Source organism: Podarcis gaigeae (assembly GCF_964106915.1).
Source record: "Podarcis gaigeae genome assembly, chromosome: 1".
NCBI classification, from domain to species: Eukaryota; Metazoa; Chordata; class Lepidosauria; order Squamata; family Lacertidae; genus Podarcis; species Podarcis gaigeae.
In genome coordinates, this window is record NC_139678.1 from 36,359,066 (window position 1) to 36,371,374 (window position 12,309).

The window sequence follows — 12,309 nt, forward strand, 5'->3', positions numbered from 1 at the left end:
GCATGCAAATCAGGATGAATATTCAGTAAACAGGTCATCTGGAGAGGCTCTGTTGTTCCACAGCCGCAGCAAAACTATCAGGACTAACGTCTCAAAAACCAAACTAGATGTGATTTATAAATAGTAAATAGCTGCTGAAGGACCCCCAACAAGGACTCTGATCAGGACTGTGGCATGATGCAGGAAAAGAAGGGCTTTAACCCTTTGCTCCCACTGCAGAACCATTCTGGACCTCTCAATCCCAAAGCTAGTAACTGCATTGGGACCCAGGTTCCTGCCATCACCAGTGGGGTTTTCTTCCCAGTGCAAATAGCTGCCATGTGTGGAAGGGCATGGATTGTGTATTACAGGCTGTACAAATTATATAAAGAACCAGATAATCATGATACTACTTTAGAGGTTGCCCTAGATGTTGTGCAGTCTTGCTTTGCAACGTTGAAATACGTGGGTACCCCACAGAGATTTGGGAGGAAAAAACAATAAACCAAAGGAGGATGAAGTTTTATTTTAATTATTGTTAAAATAATTATCCTGCTTTTCACATGTCTCAGAGTTAGCCCACCCCTGAATAGGAACACCATTTTTTAAAATGCTTTGGAAATGAAATTAGCATAGTTCACTAGGTTACCTGCCTATTACAGCAAACATTTAAAAAACAATTTCTTGTGGCATTTTTACACTCATACAATTTTGTAGCCTGAGTCAAGCATGTTAGCCCAAGATGCTTGGGGCTCTCTGTTGAATTAATTTGTCTCCATACCTATCTGCATATAACTGAGAACAATTTGAAGTATACTGAAAGCTACAATTTATATTTTATTTATTGTTAAAAATTCATTTTAAAAAACCTTATTCCCCAAATGAACAAAAACCTGTGAATCTCAAAACCTCGTTGGCTCTTTCTCAGAGTAGATGGTACAATATATGTTAGTTATTGTGCTTGGGTCTAATTAACAGCTGCCCAAACAAAGATGATGGAGTCAAAACACAGACACAAATTAATCACTGCCTTGTCATCAATTAACTTTATAACCAGCTCGCTTGAGCAAGCTCTGGAGTGCTATGCTCCAGAGGCAGCCATTGCAATTTGGTACCATTAATGTCAGAAGCCAACAAATCAGTTCACCAGGAAGTTTTCCTGCATAAGGAATACTTAAATGAACTGGACCTTCCCAGTTCTTGTTCATTTCAATGGGGTTTGTACAGGAAACTCATTTTAACGTGTGTATGTGTGTGACCACAGGCAAGCAAACTTTTCTTGTGCATAGTTTAGAATGAATTTGCTGCCGCCCAAGTAGATCACAGTTGCTTTGTTCTAAGAAATTGAAATCCAGCCATCCTTTGAAAATTCTCAGTAATCAGATTTTGCAATGAAGTTGTACAGCCAAATAATCCATACAAAAATGAATATATTGGGGTGAAGTGTGCATAAACTGCATATATTTTTGAAAATGATCATTTGGGGAAATTGCTTTGCAAAAATGTGAATATTGGACAGAATTGCATATTATTACAGGGCCTGGTGAGGTGTCCAACACAACATCTTGCTTGATCTTGTGGGATCAGTTTCAATTGAACTCTGAGGATATGGACAATGTTCTTGAACTGGTTCAGCCCACCATATGCTCTCTTGACCCCTGCCCATCATGGTTAATTCAAGCTACCTGAGGGTGGCTGGCCAGGTGGGTTGAAGGAGTGTTAGCCCATGATGGTGCCTGGTGCCTTGAAGGAGGCAGTAGTGCGACCACTCCTGAAGAAGTCCCCCTGGCCCCAGAGGTATTTGACAACTACCAGCTGGTCACAAATATCCACTTTTTAAGGTAAGGTACTTGAGAGGTTAGTGGTGGATCAGCTGCAGGCACTCTTGGTGGAAATAGATTCATTGTGACCCATTTCTTAAAACAATTGCTGTGCTTTGACTTGTACAATGTAGCACTGGACTGGAGCATAAGATACAGCATCATTCTAAAACCTTTTTGTGCTTAGAATCTTGTGGGCATCTTAAAGACCAACAAATTTATCATATGTTTTCATAGACTGGAGACCACTTCATCTGATGTATGAATTCTTGTTGGCAGATATATAGGGTGCTCATAGGGTGACACGTAACACGTGTAATGGAAGTGGACTTTAGCCCACCAAAGCTTATGCTATAATTTTTTTGTTTTGTTTCTAAAGTGCTACAAGACCATGGAGGGATCCGCACCATACATTTAAAGCACTTGTATATCACTTTAACTGTCATGGCTTCCCACAAAGAATAATGGGAACTATAGTTTCTTAAGGGAACAGGGAGGGATCGCCTAACAACTTTCAGCAGCTTTAACAAACTACAGTTCCCAGAATTTTTTTCCTAGAGGCAATGACTGTTAAAGTGGCAGTGCTTTACTTTGGGGTAATGAATTGGAAGGTTTCCATACTCCTTCGAGTCTTATTCTTTGAAGATGGGAGTACAGAGATGTGTTTTGCATTTTCTCTAATAACGGGAAGGCAAACTCTTCTTTCCTCCAAGAGATGTAAAAGAGCTTCTGCTTAGTAAACGACATTCACTAGATAGGATGTTTTTTCATGTTTGGTAAATAGAAAAATGACAGGTGGTGGGTGGGATTTCCCCCCTGATTATTCTTCACTCACAAATAAATCACTGAGGAGCAGCAGCAGCTCAAATGAGAGACACAGCAGTCAGCTAAATAGATCCATAGCTCTGTGTGGTGACAGCTTCCTCCCTCTCTTTATCAGCATGTGACTGGCTCTTGGAGAAGGGGGATGGCACCACTCACTGCTACTCTGCTGGATGGAGACAGCTAGGAAGAGTTGGCTGACAGGTTTAAGCTCCTACTTACATGCAAATCATAACCCAGCCCAGAAGCAGTCACAAAAGCAGGAGGGACTCACAGAGTTTCTTCAGGCTCTCCCAGCTAGCCTTGCTGTTATCTCTCACTAATACAACAGGAACAGCAGCAGCAGCAGCAGCAGCAGCGGTGGAAGGACCAGTTACAGCTGGGATGAAGGCAGCTTTGAAGGTACAGAGTGCTGATTTAAAGGGACAAGGGGAGCCTGGCTGCAAAGTCTTCAGTCTTGAGAGGGGTCCAAAGAATTGTGGAAGGAAGGCAAAGTTGAGGGTTGTTTTTTTAAAATGAAAATACTTATGGCTGGGTGGTGGAAAGGGGATGAGGCAGAACTATATAAACAATGGACCTGAGTGCCTTGGGAATGAAAGGCACAGGGGTGCTGAAGAAGGGTTTTGGACTTTGGGATGGCACACTCTGAACATCATGAAGGGTCACAGGGAGAAAGCTATAAGGAACTGAGTCCAGGTGTGTGTGAGAGAGAGGTAGTAAAGAAATGGGTTCACCCAGGTCAGCGGGATGACTAAGCTTGCAATATTAAATACACTTTCTCTGGATTAAGCCCCATTGGGACTTGCATCCGAATAAATAGTGAATGGATTGACTGCCAGTGCAAGTGGAAGCAAGTTCCAATCAACATGCAAAGGATGGGAGCATAACTGTGGGCACAGTAGCAGTCCTGCTGCATGAAAACATGTCCCACTGAACTCTGAGGAAAAGGACCCAGAATCGCAATGTTATCTCCAAATGTTTTCTAGGAACTATTGCATGGGAACCTTGCAAGTGGAATCTCACAATATGGAGGAAGTAGAAGAAGGCTTGGGTGTTAGGGAGAAACTTTATTTATTTTTTAATTATTAAATGGAATGAGAAAGCTATGTAGGAAGTTGGGTGAAGAGTAAAGGGAAGAAAATGGGGTGGTCAGCTTCTTCCACACTAGGGCTCTTGAACTTCTAACAGCAACCAGATACCCAGAGAGACCAAAGCACCACAGGTGAAGTTTTCTCCTTCCTACCAGGATCAGCTTCATCTGCTCAATTTGACTTTCCACAGAGCCCTTAAAAGCCCCAAGAGCCCCGCTAGGGGACAACCCCCCCCCCACCAAACCCCCTCAGAAGTTGGCAACCGGCCGTGACATCCGGCTAGGCCACGGGCAAGGCTGCTAACCAGCGCTGGATGCCTGCCTAGGCAAGGGCGACTCTTAAAGTTACGCGCCCGATCCTGTGCTACGCCAGTTTGCTTGGAAGGGAAGCGCAGGCAAGAGCAGCCGGCGGTGGGGTGCGGAAGGCGAGAGAGAAACGGCGGTGCGGGCTCCTCAGGGAACGGTGGGCCGACTAAGCCTCGGGCCACCTGGCAGGCCGGGCCGCCCCCCTGGAGCTGGGCCGCTGCCCCGTCTCCTGCCCCGCCACCCGGGCGCCGCCGGAGCTGCTGCTGCTCCTGAAGCCGCCGGGTGGCGGCGGCGGCGGTTCTGGCGCCTGCTTTCCCGCCCATCCTCTTCTCCCCCTCAGAGCGCGCTTGACCGCCCAGTGGCCGCTGCCGCCTCAGGGACTCCGCGCTTGGGAGTCGGAGGGTGGGGGAGAAGCTGCTGCTGCCGCTGAGGCGGCGCCATCCCCACCACGCCTGGCCGCCCTCCTCCTCCTCCTCCTCGGCATCTTTCCTTCGCCTCACGCCGCCACCCCTCCCCACCCCCGCCATTTTTAGCCGGGAAGCTGAGAGGACTTTGCAGAAACCAACTTTTGCCGGCCTGCTCTCGCAAACTCCGCCTGACTTTCTCCCGCTTTCTCTCCCCCCCCCCTTTGCCTCTTCCTCCCTCCGTGCTGCGGGAAGTTGTCGATGAGCGCCCCGCCGGTCATCCGGCCGCCCAGCCCCTCGCAGCCGGGCAGCGGCGGCGGCGGCATCTCCTTCCACCTCCAGATCGGCCTCAGCCGGGAGCCGGTGCTCTTGCTGCAAGACTCCTCGGGGGAGTTCAGTCTTGCCCATGTCCGGGAAATGGCTTGCTCCATCGTCGACCAAAAGGTGAGGCGCCTCCTGTTGGGTGGGTGAGCTTCTTTCCTTTCTCCCTCCGTCCCTCGCCTTCCCACCCCCCCAAGCCTTTGGATTGTTGGGATCGAGTGCCTCTGAGCGTGTGCAGAATGCCTGCCGATCCTACCCCGGCAGCTGTCCACACGGGTTTTGGTTTTTTTGGGGGGAGGCGGAATAAAGCGACAAGAAAGCGTTAGTTTCAGAGAAGTCTACACCCCGGGGACCTACTATTTATTTTAGAAATGGTCTCAAATGCACGTGTGACTATAGTCCCACCGCTTTGTCTGCTATGAATTAATTGATCCGAAGGTCCCAGGGCAGGTTACTGCATTGCAACTCATCCTTCAACTCCTCCTCCCCCCCCCCCCTTATACTTTTCGTTGCAACTTGTGCTCGTTGCGTCTCTGCAAGGTTGCGATTGGTACACGCGGCTGGTTTCTTTTAAACCCCCCCCCCCCCAATTTAACAGAGGTACTGCTCCCCACTCGATCTCCTCCCCAGGGTTTTTGAAAAAAGCGGGGAGTTTCGAAAGAAAACGGGGAGGGGCCGTTTTGAGGCAGGGGCTCCCCTGCAGCTGTCTAAATAATAACAACCCGGCCCCGCAGGACCCGCTGGGGAAGGAAAGTTTCCACTTCGCAAGCCAGAAAACAAAACAAAGTCGGCACGCTTGGTAGGCTGAGCTCAGGCCAGCAATTCGACGCCCGCAAGCCGGCGCTGGGGCACGTGGGATGCCAGCTCTGACCTTGCGGACGGGAGCTTACCCGGCCTTTTGGTTATGGGGAGAGGCAGGCTGAAAGGTGAGGAGGGTAGGATGGCCGCAAGGAAGGGTGCTAGGCACCCAGTCCTGAACAGGTTTACTCATAGCAAGCCCCATCCATCCCCGCCCCCCGCCAAAGAATAAATGTACTGTACATAGAATTGCAGCCTTATAACTCATTTTTATGCCCGCCTTCTCAGAAGTAAGCACTGTTCAGTTCAGCCTTAAGTTGCAATCCTGTTTACAGCTTACCTAGGTGAAAGTCCCCTTGAACTCACATGGGCTTTACTTCTCTGTAGGCAAATAGATAATATGGGCGAGGAATTTTTATACTTCACACACTTTTCAGCCCTTGCTCATTCCTCAAGTGAATGTGCAGACCTTAAAGTGCTGTCACACACTTTCAATGTCCTTTTCTTATTACTACCTCCCAACACTTCTTAAATGTGCTCTGCCCTGTTTTAACCCCATCCCCTCCAGTGTCAAAACTTTGATATCCCCTCTCCATGCATGAGTCAATTTGCTGTCTTTTAGTGAATACTGTAAAGCAGGGCAGGGAACTTGTAGTCCTTCCATGGCTGCTGAACTCCAACTCCCATCAGCCCCAGCAAGCATGGCCAATGGTAAGTGATGATGGGGGTTGTAGTGCAGCAAATATCTGGCGGGCCACAGGTTCCCCAGCCCTGCTGCAAAGTTTGAATGGGAGATGTGTATCTGTAGATGTGTGAGGCATACACCTGACTGAGGAAGAGACTAGTCAGAGCTCACAACCAGCACACTTGTGGAGTGTTCATTGTTATTTATACCATTTCCACCAAGTAGACCTGTGTGTGCCTTACATGTGGTTTCCAGGTGGTCTCTCATCTAGGGCCAACCCTCCCTTACTGCAAATTGCAAAACAGAATGGTTCTGCCATCAGGCTATTTTGTTGGTAGGCTTGACTCTTCCTCTTCGAAAATGATGCTGTTTGCTTCAGGACATGCAGTCACGCAGGAAACCTTCAGGGAGAGTCTTACGGCATGAGCCAATTTCAACACCATATATTCAGGTGTGTGAAAGGGACCGAGAAGGCAGCAACTGATGGAGTCTGTTGGCTATGAAAGTTTGGCTTACTAGAAATCAGGGAGTCTAGGGGAGCACCAAAACCAGCACACTCACATATCACTGTTTGCTGAGTTTTTGCCATCTTGGCAAACTGTCATTTGTTTCCTATATAGTTCAGTTTCCTTCCTGCTAAATTTCTGTCTTTGTACCTTCTTTTTTTGGGGGGGGGGGCAGAGGGGAGGTAGGTCATGATGCTGCCAAATAGTAATAAAAGTCCTGGATTTCTAATTTCTCGTGTGCAGCTGTTCTTTTTAATATCCCTCTAATGATAGTGTGTCATGATGTCAAAAGGAACAAGAAAATCTGGTCTATAGACAAAATAAACTGTAGAGTTTAGTAAATTCTTATGTCTATGACATTCACCTTTTTAATATTTCTTGAATAAACCAGAAAGTTGGATATGCAATGTACAGTAGGTTCTTCTATACTCTGATTTGACCAGTGCATCATACAATTTTGTATAGCTCACTGTGTGTGTGTGTGTGTGGGGGGGATATGCCAGTCAGATACAATGCTTAGACAACGTCCCACCTTATTTTACTCTTACCTATGTTAGCCATGACCTAAATTGCCACACTCTCTTCCTGTTTCATAGATTTATTTGTTTGTTTTATTAGGAGTCAGAGCAGGATAAAAAGAGTTCAGTCCCTTTGTAGCAATTCCGTAAAACTGAGCGGTGGTGATTTGCTCAAGGCCATCAAGTGACCTTCATGGCCGAGTGAGTGTTTGAACAGGGACTTCCCACATCAAAGCCCAATGCTCTGTCCAATATTCTACACTGCCTGTAAGTAGATGGGGTGTCTGTGTGGGTAGCTAGCTATATATAGTTTGCAACTTTTGAAGCAGAGCTGAGTTAGTGTTTCAGCATACTCTGCAATGAGAAAAGGGGGAAAGAAAGAAAATCAAGTAAAAGGTTGATGTCAAATTGCAGGATGATGGGATGAGGAAAAAGATGTCTGTGTACTGTTGTTTTTTGACCTTCTGTTTAGATTGCATTTTTCTAGCAGCAAGCTGTTGTGGGTTTGAACACTGGGGAAATGTGAAATCGAGCAACAGAAACAGTACTGCAAGGAAAGATACGCCAATGCTGCATAACAAATCAGTGCCGACTGCATATCTATTATGTGGGGGGGAAAAATGACAGCCCGAAAATCTCTAAGGTGCCAAAGCACTTCTAGTCATGGAAAGTTGTGGAATAGCTATTGGAAATCATTATGATGCCCTAAAAACATAATATCCTGTTTGTTTGGTTAGATAGATGTATGATGAATATTCTTGTTCCAGGCATTCACAGTTCCAAGGAGCAGTCATGCAAATTTCACATGCTTTCTGGAGTTTTGATTTTAACATTTTGCTGGGAGGGGACACCTCCTAGCCACACGCAGATGATTCTGTTAATCGAAGGTTGGAGACTGAAACCTTTTAGATTGTGGAGGGGAAAATAGCAGCAGCACAAATATGGAACTTATGTGTACTTGCTGCCTGTTTTCTTTCCTACTGGAAAGATTTTGCCTGAAAAGGCTCAAGCAGGATCCAGGATATAAGGTGTGGGATTTTTGGTATCACTGTGCCAAAACCTGTCATCCCAATTTATTGAAAGCTTCCTCCATGAAAGAGGTTCCTGTTCTCCTGCCATATTCACAAGGTGCTTTAGATTTTTTGGGTGTGTGTGTGTATAGGGTTCAGCTCACCTTACCATGGTGAGGTAGCCAAAGTGGTTTGTGTGTGTTCCTTTCCATGAAACATTTATCCGGAGCTCTTCAACCTTCCCAGCTGCCTGTATGTACTGATCTAAAAAAAAAAAGGAAGAGTTGCCTCATGTTGCCTTCCCTTTAATTGAAGACTGGGAAGCTAAAGAGTCTTAATACCAAACTTCTGGGATTGGTGCACTCTCTGATTTCATAGTTAAGAGAAGTCTTTACTTTGACTTTGACAATCCCTCCCCCCCCCCCCCCGGTACTCACTAATTTCTTTAAGTTCACTTTAAAAAATTACAATGAAATGACAGGAGCATGGTAGATGGCCTCCATGGTTTCCTGCTCTTACAGAAAAGCCCAGCCAAGGCTGTTATGAAGTTTTCAGGACATGTGAGCACCTGGGGAGGCTGCAGAGCACAAACTACTGAAGAAAGAGCACTTGTACCACCCCTCAGCCACAGACCAAAATAGGAAGCTGCCTTATACTGTCCACGTAGCTCAGCCAAACTGACTGGCATTAATTATCCAGGATAACGGTCAGGGAGTCATTCCCTGTCCTATCTGGAGATGCTGGGGATTGAACCTGCATGCAAAGCAGATGGTGAACCACTTAGCTATGACTCTTCCCTAGTTGGTCCTACACTGATTTTCAGTGTTTAGTCTGCTTCTCTAGGTCCTGCTCCCCTCTTTGGTCCTCATCTCTGGAATGCAGAGTTACTGGCATTATGAAAAGAAAGGGCTAAGTTTTCGCCTTCTAGGTGGTAAAGTGATAGGAGTTGTGAGAAGGCAAGGTAAACAGCACATTCTCTTGTTCTGACACCTGCGGTGTGCTTAGCATGCTTTTTGATGCTTATGAAAAGATTGTTCTTGGGGGACAAAATGAGCTTGGTGCAAATGGCTGTGATGATAAGTGTGTCAGGTCCCAGGCTGCCCTGGACAAAAGGGATGTGAAGGTAGGCAGGAGTCTTTCAAGTGGGCTGGTGCTGAATTTCAGCCTGGGGAATTGGCAGGTGACCTCTGTGCATAATGAGGGTAATTGAATAGCACTTAGTCAGCAGCCTGAACTATCTAGTTATAGAACCGCTGAAGACAAAGATGCTGTAACACTGGATAGAAATCGTTACCTACTCTGGAACCAAAGTATCCAGCCACTATATTTTGTATTTAATTTGTGATTTTGGAAAAATCCAAAATCCTGTGACTGACTGGTTCTACAAAGCAGAGGAGGACAATGCTTAAGGCTTGTGGGATCTGTTTTGTGTTTTGCTAGAACCATGAGATTAATAAAATGGAGCCTTGTGCAAAAGGTATACATTTAGAATTAAATAATATGTTGTCTCTGAGCGCTGCTGAGCACAGGGACTCTGGGCTGATATAATCCTGATGATTTCCCTGAATCATGGTTTTGATCCTTAAACTATGGTGTCCTTCTGGAATAGGGTAGGGGTACTGTACTTTGAAATTCAGTACCTTCTAGAATAGGGTAGGGGTACCGTACTTTAAATTCAGTACCTACTTTGCTGAGAGTTTCTAGAAGGTTAATCTGTGATATTGTTGTTCCTCCTCTTAGAGTCCTTGATCTGTACCATGTTGCTTAATATCTACATGAAACCAGTGAATGAGGTCATTTTGAGGTTTGGTGTGGGTTTTCGTCATTATGTGGGTGACATCCATCTCTGTCTCCCTTTTCCATCTGGACAAGGTGATGCATTCTCTGTTTTCTTCATTAAATGAAAATACTCGGTTGCATTTTAATAGAAGCTTCTGGTTTGCATATGGTTTCTATTTTCTAGTCCCCCAAATGTTGGCAGATTAATTTGTGCATTGTGTATTGTTACAGGAGTTTACCCATAATTTTAAAACCATGTCGTGAGTTGGAAATGGGTTAATCATCCCTCCCACCCCCTGCTTTCCCACTCTAAATTGCTCAATTCAAAGTTCTTGCATAGGAAGAAAATATGTTTGTTTTTGTCCTTGGATACTTAGGTATATTTTAAAAAAATTAAAATGGAGAGAATTGTATGTTGTGTTAAATCTAAGGATACAATCCTGTGTAATAATAATAGGATGCAATCCTATGCACTTGAATACAGTGTCCTTTATTCCTGCAGTACCTCAAAGGCCACCTCTCCCCACATGAACTGCAGACCCTCAAGAACCACTTCTCCCCATATGAACCAACCCAGATTCAACAATCATCAGCTGAGGCCCTTCTTTGTGTGCCACCTCCACAAGTGATCTGGAGGGTGGCAACATGGGAATGGGTCTTTTCTGCAGTGGCTCCCTGTATGTGGAATGCTTTCCCCAGGGAGGCTTTCCTGGTGCCTTCCTTACATATATTTTGGCGCCATGCAAAAATGCTTCTCTCTAACCAGGCCTTTGGCTGATTAATGTCCAATGGACTTTTAAATGTGCTCGTGAGGAGATTATTGGTTTGTATTTGTATTTGTTATATATATTCTGTGTTCTCATTTTGTATTTTTATGTTGTGAACAGCTGTGATCTTTGGATGAAGGGCAGTATACACATGTAATAATAATAAAATACAGTACTTCAGTGTAGCTTTTGTGAAATAATAATAAAATACAGTACTTCAGTGTAGCTTTTGTGAAATGCAGTGCAGACACTCTTAACAAGACATCTAAGTAAATCGGCATAAGAGTTCAAGAAATAAATTCTAATGGGGAAAGGTGGGAATGATCTAGAAGTGGGATAGTGCATTTTTAATGATGTGCTAACTTTTGTATGAAAAAAGTAAGCACGCAATCTATAGTAGATCACATGATAAAACTGCCTCTCTAGAAGGGTTCCGAGTTTCTTAGTTCAGTGTAGGTTAAACTTTGTAGTTGGAATTGTATTTTGATATGTTATAGGAAGCCAGTGTATATTCTGCATAGTTGATACAATGTGATTCCAGGTATTCTGTATTCTGAAAAATGATGTCACATAAACTTGTATCGCTTGTAAATCTGTAAACGTTTTGTGAATAAAACATGGTTGTGTGCTGTTTCCACAGGGAAGTGTCATACTTGCTCACACATATATTTTAAATCTGTACTACAAGTAATTATGAAGTTAATCTGATTAGATTTGCACTGCAAGGATCTTCTGACAATTGTTATTTAAAAAAATTCTGAACAGAAGATGAAAGGATCTAGGAATGAATTGCTAAACTTCAATTAGTTATGCTAAATTTCCCACCTATTTTCAATGTATCATTATTAATCCCAGAGTATGGTTTTACAGCTTAATTACAATATCAGTTGCCTATAAGTAAGTTCCACTGATTTCAGTGGCTTTGGATGTAAGAAATCCAGCTTTATATCCTACTGTATTCTGAAGCTCACTGGGTAACTTTGTGCAAGTTTCAGCACAACTTAACCTAACAGGGTTATACTGAGGATAAAATATACCCCCATGTAAACTGTTGGAGGAAGATCAGTAAGCTTGTGTCTTTTGAAGTTGGTTGGCTTTTAGTGTTTAAGCTTGCATCTTTCCCCCTGACTTGTTCAGGAATAAGTGTTTTTAATTATGTACAAAATTCCTTCCAATGAAAAGCAGCTACTATCTCACTGTATGCAATGATGGAACAATAACTTCCATATGAAAGAAATATGGACTTCAGACTGAGTAAGCCTCAGCATGTCTCATTTAAAAATCAAGATGTATTAGCATTAAGTTCTTGAACCCATAAGTTTTTGAAAAGGACAGCACACAATCCTATTGCTTTCCTATGCTATGATTTTGTTATTGTTTTGCTATGTTATAAAATTGTTGCAATGTTATTGTTTTGCTACGTTGTTGTGAAATTTTTGTAGCGTTTCTTTGAAATGCATCCCTGTTTCTTTGTTGTAAGCCACTTTGAGCCTGATGTTGCATG

General features: G+C 44.3%; 1 protein-coding gene across 2 annotated transcripts in view; it reads left to right on the top strand.

Moving 5' to 3' along the window:
• Positions 1 to 2,848: 2,848 nt before the first annotated feature.
• The window catches only part of PRKD1 (protein kinase D1), a 102,068-nt gene continuing 92,607 nt past the window's right edge, over positions 2,849 to 12,309 (top strand). The window contains exons 1-2 of one of the 2 annotated variants that reach the window (XM_083743409.1): positions 2,849 to 3,023; positions 4,677 to 4,865. In XM_083743409.1, coding sequence (XP_083599535.1) covers positions 3,006 to 3,023; positions 4,677 to 4,865 — 207 coding nt within the window. In that variant the 5' untranslated portion in view covers positions 2,849 to 3,005. Of the gene's footprint in view, positions 3,024 to 4,104; positions 4,866 to 12,309 lie in introns of those variants that run through there. The other variant, XM_083743410.1, reaches the window with a different exon arrangement.